The sequence below is a fragment of the Pelecanus crispus genome, chromosome 6 (genome assembly GCF_030463565.1).
Source record: "Pelecanus crispus isolate bPelCri1 chromosome 6, bPelCri1.pri, whole genome shotgun sequence".
NCBI lineage: Eukaryota > Metazoa > Chordata > Aves > Pelecaniformes > Pelecanidae > Pelecanus > Pelecanus crispus.
In genome coordinates, this window is record NC_134648.1 from 19567736 (window position 1) to 19587807 (window position 20072).

Below are 20072 nucleotides of genomic sequence, written 5' to 3' on the forward strand. Positions count from 1 at the left end.
AGCTATCCACTTCAATAACCAGAAGAAAATGAATAGTTAATGAAGCCCATTTTAGAACAGGTTTTGGACTCTCACAGCAGAACTGCTGAAAATTTCTGGCATACCCCCAAGGGATTCTAGCTCCCATGGAATTCTTCCTAGTCTGTGTGATTTTGGCGCAAGGGACAAATTAGCTGGTGTTAAACTAAGCTCAGAATCTACCTCTTTTCTTTTGACATTTCAGTGCAATACCAGATAGTCTGAGAGGTGTGGATGCCACAACAGCAGAAGCAATTAAGATGTAATTATGAACTCGTTTAGTTGACAACTAGCAGGGAAAACCAAGAATTAACAAAACTTAGTCCCCAGTTTTAGGGTGGCTGGTGTTTGTGCATACTAACTTTGCCATATACAAAGACCCAATGGAAAACACTTGGAGAGGTCAGCACAAGCATTTGAAGGAGTCTGTAAGCTCAACAAGAAACCTTTGTGCTGAGTTCCCCTCCTCCATTATCCAAAACTAAGTCACTGAAGGACTATGTTTTCACTTAATACTTTCTCAGCCTGTAGGGTTGAAGGCTGCTAAGTTTCAAATCTCAATGGAAAGATATGCCCTTAAACAAACTAAGACCACACACTTGTAGGGTCCCCACACGGTTACCAAAAGCACAGTTCATCACACAGACACATAAACCAGAGGTTATAACATAAATCCCCTTTATGCAAGCAAACATCTGTTTACTACTGGGAAAGAGGACAATAGGACTAAATCACAAGACACATGGGTGCATTCTGCCCACTGGTTAGAAAAGTATATCTGCCAGCTCAGGAAAGAAGCAATGGCTCTGTGTTTCCAGATGTTTACACAAGTCATCTGTGTCTAAACAGGAGACCTGTTTCCATGATCCACCTCCCTGGCTTCCTAGTATTGTAGGATAAGTCATCTGTTGAGACCAAAAAATGTCATTCTTAGAAAAGCACCCACTTCTGGCATCTAAACCCTACTGCTGTAAAATTCAGTCAGTGGGTCATTTAATGGAATATAGTATGTGACTAGCCATTAAAAATCCCCCACTCTTGGTGGAAGGCATTTGTCATTTTCTTACTGACTGTTCTGACAGATGGTGCCCCATCAGCAATGCATCGTCCCCAGACAATCCCCATGCAGTGGTGTTCGTTAATGAAGCCAGTTCATGTTATAAACGACTGTGCTGCCAGCAACACAAAATGTGCCATTGTCATCTGTGGATGTGGGTGATATGAATTATGGAAGCTCACACATGGAGTAAAATAACATCTTCCCTTTAACCCCTTCCAAAACAAGCACTACCAAGCCCATCATCATCAATCATGGTGTTATTATATCCCTTTCTCCACCTTTAATCACACCTTTATGTCCAGCTCTGAGTTTTGATATGCATTGCCCTGTATCTCTTTTGTGCCTGACAGGTTTTGCTTCGTCCTTAAGCCGAAGCCCTTCTTTACTGATATGTAGCCTGGATATGTCTCTGCTCTGAACTAATCTCAGACCTTTTGACTTCAATTGTTTCCTCATGTGCAGAATTCAGTGAGACACTTAAAAGCAAAAGAAATACTTTGGATAGCAAGACACAGCTTTGCCTCTTCAGACTTTTGAATCCAAAGTCAAAGCTGAGAGCTGGAAGAGAAGGTTTCAGCTCTCAGAAAACTTCAGGATTGATCTAACACCTCCTATTTGTTCTGCCTGGTTGGACACTTACTGTAAACAGCTGCAGAGTAGTGCAACTCACAGGCAGCCTTGGGATGGGGGAAGTGATTCACCTCTGTCTGGCTCTGGGAGCTTCATGGCCCACACATCTACCAGGTACCAGATTAAACACTGCAAGCTGAATAAGGAATGAGCAACTGTTTGTCCGTGTTGTGTTCATCCTTGTCACTTTGAGGCCTATGAGGAACACTGAGCACACCCTGTCCTGAACACTTCCTTTGCCCAGACCTCACATCAAAGCAAACCACATATTCAAGACAGGTTTCCAACCTACACTACAGTGAAAAGTCTTTATGGCAGTGTATCTCAAGGCCACATATCCAGTCTGAAATAAGTCCTAGCAGATTCTGGAAATCACCAGTTTTTCCTCACTGTAGATAAAACTGTAACAGTTGCCAGCCAAACCTTCCAGCAATTATAGGGGCCTTTGGACATGAAATTATTTCACTTTCTTCACCCAGTTCTCAGTCAGCAAAGGGAGTTTCTGGGCACAGCATGCTCTTTTTGAGCAGATCTTAACAGCTGAACAAAAAAATCATGTCATAAAGCTGAAACAGAAGTTACAGCATCATCAGCACACATATATGTGAAGTGTTCTTTTATACTGATTGATTTATGCATGTGAATCCAAATGCACGTGCTTCCCTTAGGCTATTCATGGGGACTGAGGAAGCAACTTCCACGGTTCACATAAGTGAACATTACTCTCCCAGAACCTGCCTTGAGGAGACACCATTTTCCTCTGCTGTTTCTCCACAAGACTGACACTTTCTTTGATAGAAAAGAGGCAAAATTATACATATTCCATCATTTTACAGGCATGTGGTAATTTATGTGGGTCAGATGCATGCTAGCTCTGATGGCACATTTTAGAGGTATCTACAGATGCCTCGACAGGGCTTTCCAGATTCAAGCTGTTCTGATAACATGGAGGGTGGGGTTCATCTCATTTAACTTCAGGTGCCCAAAAGCTAGGCACCTAATCCAAGATAGTCATCTAGATTCCTGTTATAGGCTATGGAGACAGAGAGGAACAACCAGAGGGTAATTTATCCTGTCTAAGATTGTTGGAACAGAGGACATATGTATCTGAGACCTTCCAAAGCCCTTGTCTGTCCCCATTGCCTAGAGTGACAGACTGTATCACAAGCTTAGACTGAATGCCTATGGTCTTGATAATTAAAAAGAGATGAGATAAATCTTGCCCAGAGGACGTGGTGGTTTCTTGAGCAATAGCTGCAAGTGAACACAACCCTTAAGCCCCTGGCAGGACTTCTGGTCCCGTGTGCATAAGCACTGCTGGCTGCCAGATCATGTTGCAAATGTGCTTGCAAGTTGTAATGAACACTGGTGTGACTAGAAAAGCTCCACAGCTCCTTTGTATGTAAAACATAAAAGGGAGTAGCAAACCCTGACAGGCAGGAGTCCTGGGTAAAGGAGAGACCCACCTCTGTCCATGTTGTGCCATTTCAATAGCTCTGCGAGCAGGGACTGGGGAGCCGCCATCTGTCACACTGAGAACTTCCATCGACTTCCTTTCTGGCCGCCGCTTCCCATGCCTGTTCAGCATTGGGGAGTCCACACGCTTCCTGGGGGGATCTTTATAAAAAGAAAACGCTGTCAGCTGAATTCGGCTGTGACTTACCTCACACAGATTGGTTAAATCCTCTCTCAACAATCTCACTCTCACACCTCCCCTACAGAGACAGGTATCTTCGTAATGGAGACCATTATTTGCAGTGTCTCCCTTCTTCCAAATTTGCAAACATTAAGACATAAGTTGCAATACATCTACAGAGAGAATGAGCACTGCTACTGTCATGAACGTACGAACACTGTAAAATAATGGTACGACTATAGCATAGTTTGCAGAAATTACCTTACAAAGCTGATAACAGTAATAACAAGATGACAGCATGGGCTATAGCACAAGCTGTTAGCCAGAGCCTAAGCCATTTAGGGATCCGGTATATGTACTCAGGTGGCTAGAGCTTGCCTTCGATGTCTCTGCTAGCTAGATTAAATGTGACAGAGACATGGGTACGCTCTGAACTCAGAATTACATTCTCCTCTGAAAACATACCTTTTTTTGCATCTTTAAGATTAGATTTCAGGTTTTCCCCACTGCTTTATATTTTTCCTCCTTCAGCATTACAAATTAAACATACCTGTCTACCTGAGATGAATCTCCAATGAGAGCTACTAAAATTTATCTCAGAGGTCATCGTACAGCTTTTACTACTATAGTAACTGAAATGCTTTACACTTTTTATTGTGTAACATTTGTGTAAGGTATTGAAGTGCTACTTTCACTTTGCAGAATGAAAACTGAGGTATAAGAATGAGATATTTAAAGTCAATTCATTCCTAAAGGTGCTGACAAACATTTACTGAGGTTCTGAGGAGCACCTAAATTGCTCTGAAAAGAGTCTTTAGATACAAGACCACACTGCAGAAAGTGCTCCTAGATGACTTGCCAAACCATACACACCTCTGTGGTGAAGCAGGGAACCAAATGTAGGCCTGCTGAGATGTTTTATTACTAACATCTCTCATAGCATCAAAACAGTAAAAAGAAGGAAGGCAGAAAAAAATTACAGGATTTTCTTTTCTTTGGTTGGGCTATTTCAGTTCCCTGCCTCTGTTTATGGACACATTTTTAATTTTAGCGGAGGGTGACCACCTGTAAAAAAAGGCATCCTTCACCTCTGCTGTTAGAAAGAAGCTCACAGTGCCCAGCCCCTAAGGCTTCATCCTCTGCCAGGATTCCTTTGTAAAACCAGTAATATTGTGTTTGACAATTCTACCTCTACTGCCTAGTCTGATGGTATTATTTGTATTATCCTGCCCTCCTCACACCCCCCATCTACTTGCTTGTTTCTTCTCCCTCTCATATCATGTTTCTTTGAACAAGATTCCTTTAAGGCAGGGCTTATTCTTGAAACAATGAGCATGAGCAAAGACAGCTCAAATGCAAATGGGCTAGTGATAGCAACTGACCCCATTACTGTATAACCCGAATATTCTTTGTATTAACAGTGGTAATTTTCCTGTTAAAAATCAATTAGAAAAAAAGCAGTTGTATCTCACTCCATTTCAAACTATGTCCAGTAATAAAAAGGTAGTAGAAAATACTAGCAGGGGTAATGACCTCCAGTTTAGAGAAAAAATACAGTGCATAAAGTTAAGCAAAAAACAAAGGGAGAACCTAATAAAGCAGTTATACTGGGTGACTTCAGCTGCATAAGTGGTCAGAAGTAAGCTGGGACAAGGTTTAGACATTTCAGACACCTGCTTCATCAAACAAGTTCAAAGAATGAGAAAGGATTCATCCCACAGGACAACTGCTGGTATCAGAAGTGTGGCTAGAGCTGAGTAACACACTAACGACAATGTAATTACATTTGGTATCAATAACAGAGAGTTGATACAAGTTTTTCAGAGGGATATCGGACATTAGAAAGGAAGGTGGAAGAGTGTGGTTTAAAAGAAAGGAAAAAGAAGGAAGAAGGAGGAAGATGAAGAAAGCAGGTAATGTCAAAAGAATGGAGATGAATAAGCTCAGACTATGTCAATGTTAGTTAATAATAGATTCTAAACAAGAAAGATGGAAAAAGGCAAGAAAAACATTTTATGAACGGCTACTTTAAAAGGCAATTTGATCTAAGCATGTTCAAAACAGAAGACTTTAGAAAATGGAAATTTAGCTGAGTGACACAAAAGTGACAGGCCAAATATAAGGTGGACATTAAAAGAGAGGGAAGAAGAAATTGGAAGAGGAATTAGCTAAAGACTTGAATTAAAGTGTTTTGTACAGCCATCAGAAAGAGAAAGCTTGAAAGAAGGACAGTAGCCAGAGGGACTATGAGAGAATCAACAGAACAATTAAGGAGGAGAAGGATATCGCTAACAAGCTAAATGGTTCTTTTATATCAGTCCTTGCTGCTGAAGATGCTGGAAGATACTGATTTCCAATCTAGATTTTAAACTGTCAAAGAGAGAGACTAAGCAAAAGAGCAGGTGGTGAAACACACGAATAAATTCAACAACAGCAATTCACAAAGGTTTGATGGAAAATACATCCAGAAGCTTGCATGAATGTGGTTGAGCTTCTAATAAAGGTATTTGATTCCTCTTCAAAATTGGCTACAATCCTACACTATACATGGCTGAGGGTACCAAGTATTGTACATATTTTTTAAAAGGGTCTGAGTAAGAAATGACAGGGAACTGAGTCTGTCATTGTCAAGTCTAAAGGTACTAAAGAAATTGTTAAATACACAGCCATCCTGCCATAAAGACTAAAGTGGTGTCATATAAAAGCAGCAGAAGACATTGCAGAAGCACAGGAATTAAAAATAGGAAAACCTCTGGTGTTTGCCCTTCTCTTCTTGACTTTCTGGAAATATTTCACATGGGGAAAAAAAATCAGGTCCTAGTCTGGATCTGTGATAGTTCTGGAGATGCATTTTCCTTTTATTTCTCAACAGAAAAGTGAAGCCATTTGTAAGGATTCTTACAGAAGACGAGAGAATCGTATAGGTAATGATCCAATTATAAAGGGATTGATCTGGAAGGTGGGAAATAAAGGTCAACTTCTGAGTTTGGATGAGGCACCTATATCTTATATAGCTATTCTGGCCCAAGCTCTTGTTCTCTGGTTTATTAAGAAACTCTACCCCACAAAAGCCTTTTCCTCAAGGAGACACTAGTTGACATTTGTTCATTTTATTGGGAAGTTTCTAATTTCTGTGTTTTCAAGTAAAGAAAATGGAGCTGGACTGGTAAGATGGTGAAGGTGGACCTGCCCTGGCCCTTTGAGAAAGCTTTATATAGCTGAAACATACAAAAGGGACACCAGAATAGAGTGCTAGTCTGAGCTGGCCATATTTTCATCTGCATCCACCCCTTCTGAGACCTAACATGCAAAAAAAGAGGAAAAAGCAAAATACTCTGAGATGAACTTTTTCTTTTTTTTTTTTTTTTTTGCAAGAGCTCAGGCAATGCACAACTCTCATAAATGTGGTTTCTTCAAGCTGCTATTATTAAATCTACTACCTTTTCTCTGCTCTTTGTTTGTGCAAGGCCATTGCTAATGGTTAATGACGAGATATTCATCAGAAGCATGACTGCTCTTGATTAAACCTTGCCTCATGTTCTCAGAGATACTGCTGGGAACAGAGGAGGTGGAAACCCCCTGTGGAAGAGGAAATACAACCTACAAACACTCAAAGAATAACGCTCAAAGAGTCTATAATGTGCCAATGAGGCACAATGATACATTCAGAGTAGTGTTTCCCCATTGGGGAACATTTTCACTCCTTGTACAAAAAAATACAAGAGTAGAGCATAATGTTTCAGTTCAAACCATGAAAATACTTTGGCATGTGGAAGAGATATATATGATGAATTTAGGGCATAGCTACATATTCACTTACATGCTGTATATGAAGATTCTAGAGTCACCTTGCTCCTTTTATTATGTCAAAAACATTTCTAAAACAAGATGATGGTGTCCTTACATTGCAGGGTAATCTGTTTGAGTCAAAAGCTGATTAGTAAAGTGCTGGATGACAAACTGCACTGAGCAAGGGGCTTTTGACCACAGGACCTGCAGCTGGCACATCTACCCATCTTCATCAGGATCCCCGCTAACACGCTCTCTGTAGCTCTGTCCAGGTAAGAGTTTAAAAATTACTGTGTTGACTAAGAATTTCCATCTCTTCTCCCATAGAAGAGATTTTCCTGAAAAATTATAGGGCCTGGAGCCTAGAACTTGGATAAGGTAGTAATTCAATGGAGTACTAACAAATTTAAGTTCCATATACCACTGCCCTGCAGGCATTGTGAGATTCCAGGCTTTTCAGTGAAAAGAGCGAGCACTTTTCTAGCCTTCAAAAGTGCTGAAATACAATACCTGCAAATCACAACACTACTATGTAAAAATGCTATTTCAGGTCATTGATAGAAGTGACTAATCCTTTATTAGTTAAACTTTTGTCACTCTGCACAACAAGAGTCACTTATATAGTTAGCTCCTCAGGGAAGCATTTTTCCTGTTGTCTAGATTAGTGAAGTCCTTGGTGATCAGCAGTACCCGAAAATACTAATGAACAATTCTTCAGGAACAAAGTGGTATCACCAGAGCTTTATAAGATATATATCTTACTGCATATAAAACTTTAAAAATCTTTTTAAGATAGTCTAAAAACATGGGAGTTTAATGCATGTACTATACACATGTATTACATATAAATATGGAATATTATTCATACTTTCAAAAGTGTATATATATATTTACCTACAGAAAAGAGAATGTGTACATATATAACTCCATAAGGATGCAATGCTACGCAGTTGTAATAGTTCAAATCCAGAAGCAGCATTTCTGCAATACTGCGTGTAGATTAGTAATTAGAAAATTCTGCCACTAGACTACACTGCTTCTAAACCTCATCTGCTTGCACAGATCCAGCTTGTGGGTCCACATGATATTTTTTAAGATCTGGTTCAAGACCAACTTGGATGCTTCTGCACTGTGAGACAGACATGTCCTGAAAAATGAAGCCTTCGAGTTTAACCACAGAACAGACCTGCCTGCCTCAGGCTGAGGATTCTCACCAATGCTGTACACCGTTTCAGTGGGAAGGTAACAGTGGTGCTAGGGTCTGGGTATATATTTAAAAAAAAAAAAAAAAAGGTCAAGAGGAACTAGTTGAGATGGGTTCATGGTGCCAGAGGTCATATCTGTAGTACCTATTTCATTTCTAGGGGGAAGATCCTCATCTTCATGACTAGGATACCTCTCCTTCCGGTCAAGCAGAAGAAAATAAATCATTTTCTCTTGGTTTTCTCTGAAAAAAAGAAGAAAAATCTTTAAATTTGAAAAGAAAAAAACATCAACATGTAGATAAACCCTTCTCATCAAACAGTTACAGTTATTCTAAATAAGCTGGAAATGGTCATGTACCTGCCAGCTAGACACGCAACCCACAAAGCTTTTGAGAATCTTGCTGTCTCCAACAAGCAGCTAGTGAGAAAAGGAAGTATGATTCCCATGTTACACACACAGAATAGAGGCACAGGACAGACGAGGTAACATGTCCACAGGAAGTCCAAACCAAGAGTGGCAGCAAGACAGGTCTCCTGAGCCTCTAAGTGCTCTTTCCACTACGTGCCTCTCTTAACACCTCAGGAAATACAGCAGCTCTCAGGCATAAGCTTGAAATAAATACAATTCTGCCAACAAAGGCATATCCAACACAAATAAGAGCAATGATACCTCCCCATTTGGACCGCATGGCCCATCTTTTCAGGAAGTGACTTTGCCTGGCAGCAAGGGAAGAGACAGCACCATGCCTCTGTTGCTGGTCACACTGTGAGCTTCTGACACATGGTGCAAGAAAGGCTCAGTGCTTGCTCCCACACCTCACTGGCAAATGAGCAGCCAGAGGGTGCTGGTTGCTCACAGCAAGATACATGTTAAAGTGATCTCTACCTCTCCCCAGGTTTATAAGCATCCCAGCCCGTGGACACCCAACTGATATTAAGACTGAGCAAATGCTTACTCTTCCGACAACAAGTCCTGTAAGAGTTTGTTTCGGTCACGGAAGCAGCCTAACGAGTGCATGCTATCTAACACATCTGGATCAATATCCTCCAAGGAAGGGAGAGAACGAATCTGCACCTTTCGAGGGATTGGTTGCTCTGGTTCTGGCTCGTTCTTACCCCCTCTGCAGAGGAAAGAAGAGGAGGGAGAGAGAAAGGGGGCAGGGAAAGGAGGAGAGAAAAGAAACATGAGTCACAAATGAACCCATACTCTGAAACACAACCTGCAGCAACAGATGGAAATAGCTTGGTAAATACTCACTGAGAGACCAGAGCTCACAACCAGACATACTCTTTTCAGAAGAAACCGCCGTGAAGGCTAAGAGTGACCAGCACCTTGCGGATTTGGGTCTTTAATGAGAAATGCCTGCGTTCAGTCAGGAAGGCAGTAGGAACTTCACTTACCAGTGCCCTCATAATTTAAGCAGCTGTTCAGCGTCCTAATGCCAAACATTTATAAAACACTACACGGTTTTAGAGATGCTGTCTCATCAGCAGGTCAGACCTCAGGCTATCAGGCTGAAAAGTGCAAGCTGAATGATTCTCTTTCAAAGAAGAGCGAACAAACCATCACTGTTTTTCATCTATTCTGACTACAACCAGCATTGCAGCAGATTCTTTCTTTAAAGTTTCCAATGTGATTAAAAGACCTCAGTATTCAAGTCCCCAGTTGACACACTTTAAAGGGTTTTTGGGGAAACCAGGCTGTTTATTTACATGCCCAAATACGCCAATCTCTGCTTCTCTTCAGACATGCAAATTTGAAAATTGTGGCCCAAGTGTGATGCTCGAGGTCAGTGGCAGACCTAGGAATGCACCATTAGCGGTAGAGCATATTACTCTTTTAAAAGTAGCTAACACAGGCTTCCTGCATAATTATTTCATTCCATTCACTAGACTCAGGAAATATTGGTTATTTACTGCAATTAAAGGCCCTGACTGTAAGGAACAGGTCAAGGTGTCAGGGTATCTATAACCAACTTGATATATATGGCAGGCACCCTGAATATCCTTTGATTTTGTTTAGGTAGGCAGCGAGCAATTTATGTAAAGTCTATCCACCCAAAGAGGTGGGTTTGGCAGTGGTGGCATCTTGGTTGGAGAATCTGTCTTCTCTGAATCTTTGCTACTTCTCAATGGTTGCTTTGTGCGATGTTGAGGGTTTCCTATTCTGTGGGTGAGGTCCTCCCTTTCCTTTATGAGATGTAAATGTGTGACTGTTGGGTCGAGGCTCCCAGGGTGGGCAACAGGAATCGGAAATATTTCAACTGCATCAGATGTCAGCGTTTGCTGTTTATGGGGCTGTGTTTGGGCAAGAGATTCTTCCTTTTGATGCTGGCAGAAATAAGGTGAACACAACTTGTGAACTTACACAGCTTAAAATGCTCTGGGCTCAGATGTGAGCTATCCAAGTATCTACACAGAAAAAGGATCTCCAATTCAAATGCACCTAATTTTTCTTGGGTAGGTTAGAAAGCAGCTCTGGTAGGATCATACACATGAGCTCAAGGTCTCAGCCAGTGTACCAAAAAGATAGCCAATGCAGATTATCTCCTCCACTGTAAGAAGGCAATACAAAGTCATTGCAGCCAGGGCTCTGATGCTAGGACAGGACAGTTACATGCTACACCTTAATCACAGGAGATTGCTGGGTGCTACTTGCAATTTAGTTTTTAAGCAAGTTGAAATGCAGTTGTGAGGCATCTGCTCTGTTAACCATGTTTGTGGGACATCACCTGTAGAAAGACTCCTCTTTATCTTCTCTTGAAGCAGTGAAAATGTGCTCAGCCCTTCCTGGATACATGTCATGGAGTCGGACTCTGGTGTGTGTTGCATGGGTCATGACAACATGGGTCAGATCCCACTTCTCTTACACTGAGCACTCACACACACCCTGCTCAGTTTTATTCAGTTTATGGGACTGGGAGCAGAATATACAGGACAGAGACAGAATGTGCTCCTCGAGATTCATTCTTGTGTGTCAAACCAGTAAAACACAGCTTCCAATGCCTCCATGGAGTCTTGCAGAAGTGCCTATGTCTTCTGCAATGACACCATGGTCCTGAATCTAAGGGCTAGATTCAAAAACCCTTGCTCAACTAAAGAAATATCTTATTCCTTGAGTGCGTTGTCTTTAAGAGGTAGCTACTCCTACCTCTTAGGATCAGGATCTAGCCCTCAGCGAGTAATAAGCAATGACTAGATCATAACCTTGCACTATTAAAGCCAGTGATGACCTTGTCATTAAGATAAATTCTTGCAGGATGGACCTTTGAACAGCAACCGAGTGTTTCTGGATTTTAATGATCTGGAGTTCACTTTCAAAAAGTATTGACTTAATTAATCATTCATTGTGTTACAAGCAGATGTTCCTAAGGCAATTTAAAGACATTAAGAAGAATTATTGTTTTCGAAAATTTCCAGAAAATCTGGGTTTCCTACTAGTTGCCTTAGTCTATAGCAGAGTATCACCTGTAAGCTTCTTTTATATCAGTCAGTGTGGGAGCCATTTCTAGAGAGCACAGCTTGCCATCTTCTCTGCACTGAAAAGTGGCTTTTCCTTATGCCCTGCACCTGGTCAGCCTCAGACATACTCAGGAATTTTCACACCTCCTCATCAGGTACAAGCAAAATCTGCAAAGAGGCTCTTCGTCATTTGGCAACACAATTCAGTGCTTCAGGAAATGAAAATCACTGGGTCTGGGCTGTGGTTGGCATGACTGTATTGCCTGTTCCATTCTCAGTCTAGGAGAGAGTGACAAATTTGTTGCATTTCAGCCCACACAGACATCAAACAATGTCACATGATGAATACTGCAAATCACGTATATTTTCTAAAGGCTCACATGAATGTAATTGCTGCTTTAAAACCCATTCTCTTTTGTGAGGATCGGTGCATACAATGGCTGTGATTCCAGACCAGGGCGGTCTTTTTCAGTCTCCATGCAATTCCCTGGTGAATCTCACCGAGACGTTCATTTGCATCAGTGGAAAGTAAAGCAGAACCAGTACAGTTACTCTTTTTCTGATTTTAGTAAATTTGGTACCTTCACAATTAGGGCAATAACTCAGTGTTACAGGAGTATGTATTTACCATAATATCTAATTTTATTTGCCCTCTTGCTTTATTAAAAAAATGTGAAAATAACTGCTGTTTATTTGCTGATTTATGATAACCTGTGCTTGAGGTAAAAATAAATTATTTCAATTAAAAAGGCTTAAAAAACCTCACTAAATTAATTTGGGTGGGAGAGCAAGAAGAACTGGAGGTTGGTGATGAAAGGTTTCTCTTTGGTTTCTCTTTTCCTTTTTTTAGGCTTGTGAATCACGATTTCAACTTTCAAGACCTCTTTCTCTGTCTGCCTAGTCTGCAGTTAAATCTTTTCTTCAGTTTTACAGTAGCCTTAGTATTTCTGTGAAGAATTAAGTGAAATCGCTTATATGTTCCGAGTATAACTTTCAGGTCAGTAACCTACATATGACAAAGAATGAAGATTTTACAGAGAATAGTAGTGTTACGTGAAATAAAATAAAAATGAAAGATGTGAGCAAAACAGCTGCAGAGTAAAACACTTATAACCCCTCCTTCTCTGTCAGCATCAACATTTCTAGGCAAAATGAATGCAAAGAGGCTGTGAAACATTACTAGATGAAAGTAGTTGAGTTTTGAATTTGGCAGGGTTATTCACAGACTAAATTTAGCCAAAGGAGGTTAACGTCCTTAGGTCAATCCATGGCCAGTATAGAGAAAATGAGAAAGAGACTCATTAAAAAAGCTGTTTTGAGCAGAAACTTCGTTTTAGGCAATCTGAGCGGAGTTCTGGAAGAGCCCTTCTCTCTCTGCATTGACTACACTGGGAGTCTAGGGGAGACTAGCTTTTGCAAAACTCAGTTTCTACTTCTGAAAACAGCCTCAGATGCCATTTCCATTGGGGTAAAAATCTGTTTCCTGTGTCAATCATCAGAGAGTCTGACCTTCATTGAGAAGTACATGAAAATGTTCAAATGCTTATGTCTGCAAAGAAACAAATCTTCAAATCCTAAACCTAGAATAAAGTCATGAAATAACACCTGCCTAATTCTGCATGTGAGCCTGGGACAACAGTCCTCCGACAGGTGAAAACTTCCAGGCAAAAATCTTGAGGAGGGTTAGAATAATAATGTAAGTGATCAATGACTTTTCATTTTATTTCCTATTCCAGTTCTGATCAAAGCACAGAGAAAGTTAGCTGATTTCTCTCCATGAAGAAACAGAGGGGGACAGCTATCCAGTCTGATGTAAACAGCATTTACTCCTGGAATTGCTAGTAAGACATTATAGGAGGGGTATTTTAGCGATTACAGTTAGAGATTCCCCCCTCCATTTCTCCTATATTTATTCATGAGTTTAAAAAAAAAATACTTGCAGCAAACAACAGTCCAGTCCTTTGGTTTAAAAAGGTGCCATGTCAACTGGTAACTGTAGAGAGCACGAAAAAGCCATGGGCAGAGTGCTGCCACCGTTTCAGGTGAACTAAGAAAAAACTATGTTATTCAACAAACCGTTGAATGCCCTCAGGTCCTATCGAAGTCACATAAATCCAGAAGTGAACATTGCCCATAAGATAGAATTAGAGAAAACAAAACAAATCAAAGGGTTTTTTTTTCTCTTGGTGACAGGCTTAAGTATCAGTTCATATCATCCTCAAGTATTTCCCAAGAGCAATGATAGGATTATGAAGGCAGGACTTTCCTTATTACCCACCTGGGGAACCTGTAGGTATGCTGACCCCCAGAAGCATGTATCAAAGAATCATTTCCTTGTTTAATATGTGAAGTATTCTCCTTAGTTTGATTAGGTTATCATCAGTATCAAAAAAAAAAAGTTATTTACTTAGGTTTCTTGAAATACTATTAAGGCTACACAAAGTGCAAGGTCACTTTTAAAAGCCATCAATCTTCCTTATACCCAAACCACTAGACAGGCGCTTACTTTTCTCACAGACCTCCTGTTTTACTGTCAAGACTGCTGCTTTTAATCAAGTCACAGAACTACTCTCACATCAACAGGTTACAAGGTCAGAAGCAGCCTCTTAGCTTGCTGCAAAGAAGAAGCAGTAGGGATTATAAGACAGAAAAGCTCTTGTTCACAGGTGCTTACTTATCAATATCATCATTTTTGTTTCTACTTCAGAGAAAAGCCAAGATGCCAAGAAGGAACATATGAAAGCTTTCTCGTCAAGAAGGTATTACAAGGGATTGTGTGTAGCACTTGGATAGCAAAGAATTTCAAAGAATTGTTAGCCACTGTATAAAAGTTCCTGGTTTGACATATATATAGATGAAATTATGTGAGTAGAAAAGGGAAAAAAAAAAAAAAAGAACCATTAGATGCTTTTCTGTCCTTTGCCCCTTTCTCCACCTGTGTGAAAGCTGCTTTCAAACTCCAGTCTCTCTCTTCAGAGATTGCTAGAATATCAGGTCCCGTAACAGAATCAATAATGAATGCATGCAAAAGTGAATTAAGATTGTTACTTACATATACCATATGTGTTTCTGAATATGTTCTAGCTGTAAAGGAAAAGAAAACAAGGAATTAGTGCTGTAAAACAGAAAAGGTAACTCCATGAGACATCCCTATTCAAGGCTTATCAGGTAAGTCCAACATTCCAGAGCTGGACCTGTGCAAACAACAGGAACTTCACACTGAATAAAGAGCATGCTCATCCTCACCCACCCCACTGGAAATGAGACTATAATTCCGGACATAAGGAATCAGTCAGGAGCAAATCCCACGAAAATTTGTCAAGTACAAGGCTTCACAGGCAAGTGTTTTGGCAATTTAAATTTTTCCCTTCCTAAGCCCTTCCCCTCTATCACCTAACTGAAGCTAACAAACTGCTCCCTTCTGTATGTGCATAATAGCTGATTCTCTACATTGGAAGTTCATTTCTAGTTTTGTTTTGGGAAAAAAGAGAGAGAGAGAAGGAAACAGATTCAAACAGATAATGTGAATAAACAAAATAAATTGTCCATGTGTGATATGACCTTCTTCCAGGACCCGTTCTTGACTGGCTTCACATTTATCAATAAAATCTAAAGACCAAGTAGAATAAGGTTCTATGTCAGAAAAATACCATTTACTGTTCCAGCACCTGAGCACCAGGCTGCAAATTTCTTGTACTTCCCTCTTTCCTGTTTCACACATGAGCATTTTACTAATGTAATGAAGGACTGATCAAAGCTGAACAGTGGCCTTGTCCACCTATGGAAGGTAGATCCCAGCAAATGTCACATGATGACCATGTTTTCCACAAGCATGGAGGAAAGAAATTAGCACCCTTTTTCCAAGAGAAACTCTTAACAGTAGAGAGAATGAACTGTTCATATGACATACTTACAGCAGAACCTTTCTAATATTTTTTTTTTAAGCATCACCACAGTAGAAAAGAAATTTTCATATGTGCCCAGGGATTATTCCTTATGTGGACAATATTTCTCATATTCCTCATTATGAAGAACCTTTGCATGTGCAGAACAATATACACACTCACTGCACACAGGCTTGCGTTTGTGCAACACACAGGTGAGAGGCAGGGGAGAGCTGGAAGGAAACTCAAGTGCTAACAGCTACAAGATGAAATCACAGACCCATTAAACTGGTCAGGAAGAACGGAGACAGCTGTCCTGCTCTTGCTACTTTCCACTTAAACTCCAGAATAATAAGAATCAGAGAGAAAAAAAGAGGAATGGACAAACAAGAAATTCTCAGAGACAGAACGTAGGTGTTTGCCACAGAGAGCAAGGAATCAGAGACCTCTGTGCTATGGAACAACAGCTCCATGCCTGGGAAACCAGGAAGATCTGAGGTCAGCTCTATATAAGATAACTGAGACAGGTCTTTTCCTGAAAACAAAGAAACAAGGGAATGAAGCTTAGGAAAGCATGACAGGAGGCTGGAGGAATCAGTATGAGAGACAAACAGGTTCCTTTAAAACCAAGACTGTATCAACACTGCAATCAGAGGTGCAGTTGGTACTTGCATATCTAGCTGTCTTCTAACCAGCCCAGGTGATGGGAGCACCAGTGCTCCCCAGCACAGACATCTATGGGCCTGGGCAGACTTGCACAGCTTCCAGCTGTGGTGTCAGCTCTGCCACAATAATTCCCCTTCATCAGAATTCCCCTTGCACTAGGTAGTCCTTTCATCCCTGCACTATTAAGAGAAAGGTGGAGCATTCCTGACACACTGCCGTCTCCCCTGACCAGCTTAATTCAAGGAGATAAGATACACATTATAGGTGTTCTCCTAGCAGCCTGGAGACACAGCCCTCTTTCTCCTGGTACTTTGCAAGCTGAGGTACAACACAGAACATAAGAAGAGTCTATTTTGTACAGTTTCCATGGGACAGGATTTTAGCATAGTTATTTATCAGGTCCATAGTACTGTACCTCCTTTGCTTGGTAAAACCACCCTATGAGATGCATACCTACTCGTTATTTCATATACACCACGTGGACGGTTAGAGACATTAATGATTTCAGACAAGATGCAGATGATACAGCTAAGCGATGTCCAAGCCTCTTTTGTGCTTGCTTCTCCTGCTGCGTTTCCTGTTTCCATGGGTCACATTGTTCTTTTGTGCCTGTGATATGCAGAAATGCTATGGCAAAGCAGACAACAGCACTTCATTTTCTGAGTCAGAGAGGGGGAAGAAAGGAGGGTCATCAGTTCATGTCTTAGTCACAGAACCTCTGGGCTCTTTCAGAGAAGATGTCAAAGAGAAATCCCTTCTGTCCATCCCTGCTGATCAATCTCCTTCAAGCTAATGAACACATAGCATTTTTCTGAGAAAGAAGCCCTGTAGCACCTTGATATACATTCAAAGGTGTATGAGAGCTCTCATGGCTGCTGTTTACCTACACATCTGCCATTCAATCCACATCAAAACCATTGCTGTGAAGTACGCTGGGATATCCCAGATATGAAAACTATTCTACAAAACCAATTTCTATTCTGATTCAAATGTAATTGCATTGAAATGTTATTACAAGTGTGCTTGCTACTGCCAACATCTTCACTGCTTTTTTAAAGGTAATTAATTAATGCTTTGTTGCTTTTCATCTGCATTAAAGTGACAGGAGGGTTACGGGAGGGCGATTGGTTTTGACAAGGAGAAGTCTGTATGCTTTTTACTATGCAATGCAGGAGAGGGAGATACACAGTGGGAGCTAATCTCACTCCTCCTGCCTTCATTTAAACACAATGTTTAAATGCATTTAAGTGACGGAAGCATTTAACAACCCTTCCCAGAGGGTTCTTCTTGCTGTTTGCACATGAGTTTGCCAAATCTAATGCCATTTTATGGAAGTTGTAAAATTGCTGCTTCCTAATATCTCCTAGCCACCGCAGGCAATTGTCTCATGATGCCATCTCTGAAACAACAAAACATGCTCAGATCCATTGCACATGCACAGTCAGATGAAAGACTTCTGCAAGCTAAAATGCTGTAATGGAAGGAGAGGGGGAATTCCATTATCATGGTTTTATGTATATATATATTAAACTTGTATACTGAAGTAGCATCTATGAGCCCCACTCACAGATAAGAGACCCATTGTGAAACAGAGCTGTATAAGCTCATCAGAAAAAGAGGTCTCCTCCCCCAAGGAGCTTACGTCTGAATTCTAAGGCAGGGAACAACAGATGGAGACAGACAGGCAGATGGGAAACAAGACAGCGCTGTCTACATCCTCGGCACTGATCTCAGCAGAGCGGTTGCCAAGCTAAAAAGTTCTGACCTGACGAAAAACTTTCTCGAAGTCTGTGGATATGGATGAGGGCTTCTGGGTTTGAACTCATGCCAAATTTCAAACTTCCCTGTCCAGAAAGGGAACAGTCTCAAACCCATCTGTGCACTAAATCGACCCACACCTCAGATTAATTTTCTTCATTCAGAAGATCCTCTAGTCTGAGATTTAAAGCTACTGTATAATGTCAAGACAGAGGCTTTTCCTGACCAAAGGATTCAAGCTGGCAGTGTAAACAGCACTAGTAAAACCATTATCTGTGTCAGTAGTAGCAGTCGTACTATAGCAGCCTCCCGAGACCTTGACAAGGGCAAGGTATCACTGTACTACATGCATGGTGCATGAACAGGCCCTTGGCAGCCAAAAGCTTACAGCCTAAATATGTCAACTGGACAATCATTTCCATTCTACAGGTGGTGAAATGAGATAATTTAAATGATGTGATAGGCACCTTACCATAAGACCTACAAAAATGAAGAAGGAATCAGGAATCAGAAGGAACAAAAAATTGTTCATTTTTTTTCATATTCTTTAGATGCTGTGGTCCATCATTAGCATACATTAGACCCAAGAAAAACAAAATCAAATGGAGAGCAGAGAGGAGATTCTGAAAATGTGTGTAATTTAAGTTGGATAATATTCAGGGACAGGTATTTCAAACTACATGGACACCCAACACGGAAGACAAGTCATTCTACTCCAGAATAAAATGTCAACACCAGAACAATAACAGCTTTATCAGAATAGCTTATTCTGCAATATCTGCTCTGATCCACCTTGCTCTAGAGACAAAGTTTCAATAATGCTCATTCAACTTTAAAAGGAAAGTGGTTAAAAAGCTCCTTTGTCTCCCCCCTTTGCTTTTGTGTTTCTGTAGAAGAAAATATCAGCTGAGAATGCAAAAGGATTCCACTACAGGAGCTGTAATTCTCAGCTGTAAAGATGCTGAATCATTTGAAACCTCCAAGGCAAAAACCATCCACTTTCCAAAGAGCACATAACTAAAAGAAACCTCATCCTGCAGTACTGAAGGCACCAAGAGCACTCATTCTCTTCCACAAACCTTCTCAAACTTAAAACTAGTTCACTTTTCCCTCCTGACACTACTCCTATTAGAAAGCTGTCCCAGAACCCCACTAATATGGCTAAAATGCTTCTTCTAGTTTGTAGCCTACTTTCATGCAAGGCCATTTGAGATACATTTGTTTTTGTGCCAGTATCTTCCTCTAGTTTAAATAATCCTTCTCTCCCTGGTAATTACATCTAATGAATATGCAGACAACTAGTAGACTTAGACTCTTAGACTCTGTGTAGACTAAGTGGAGCTCTTTTAGGCTGTGCTATTCAGACAGGCTCTCTCAAATGCTGACCACCTTTGTACTCATTCTTTGTTTGATTTTGTCTTTCCCGAACACGGGTGGTCAGAAATATCATGATTTAGAAATATCATGAGTAGCTGGGATCAACTTCTGCAGTCTACTGAAAGGAAAACATGGATATTTTTATTTCAAAGCATGTTTAGTAAAACAGTCCCAGTAAAGGAGAGTGGTCAAGGACATCCCGCTAACCATATTCGAGGCTATGTAATATATGGTGAGCATGAACAATATTCCACTAAGACATAATAAAGTCTTCTTTCCATAAACGAATCATATACAAAGAAAGGTAATGCCTATTTCTTAAGGCAGGAAAGGGCCAGCAACAATAATTCTGAGTACCCTCCTCTCCATTAATCCTCTCAAGCTCTAACACTGAAGCCGAATGATGACAGTTAAACGTGAATGCTAGTTCTGTTTTTGTTGATCATTTAAACAGATGGACTGGGGAAGGTGTGGGTGTGCTGTGAAATGGCAATTACTGCATGGAGGGAAATGCAGTTAGATGAAAAGAGATACAAATCAAAAAAAAGGAATGAAGCAGAGAGGGGAAGGGAAAAATGAAAGAAAAA

At 40.6% G+C, this 20072-nt stretch overlaps 1 protein-coding gene across 1 annotated transcript in view; it reads right to left on the reverse strand.

Moving 5' to 3' along the window:
* The window catches only part of BRSK2 (BR serine/threonine kinase 2), a 334509-nt gene that overhangs the window by 48315 nt on the left and 266122 nt on the right, over nt 1–20072 (reverse strand). Inside the window, 4 exon segments of the mRNA XM_075712067.1 lie at nt 3175–3325; nt 8483–8580; nt 9295–9459; nt 14853–14884. Coding sequence (XP_075568182.1) covers nt 3175–3325; nt 8483–8580; nt 9295–9459; nt 14853–14884 — 446 coding nt within the window.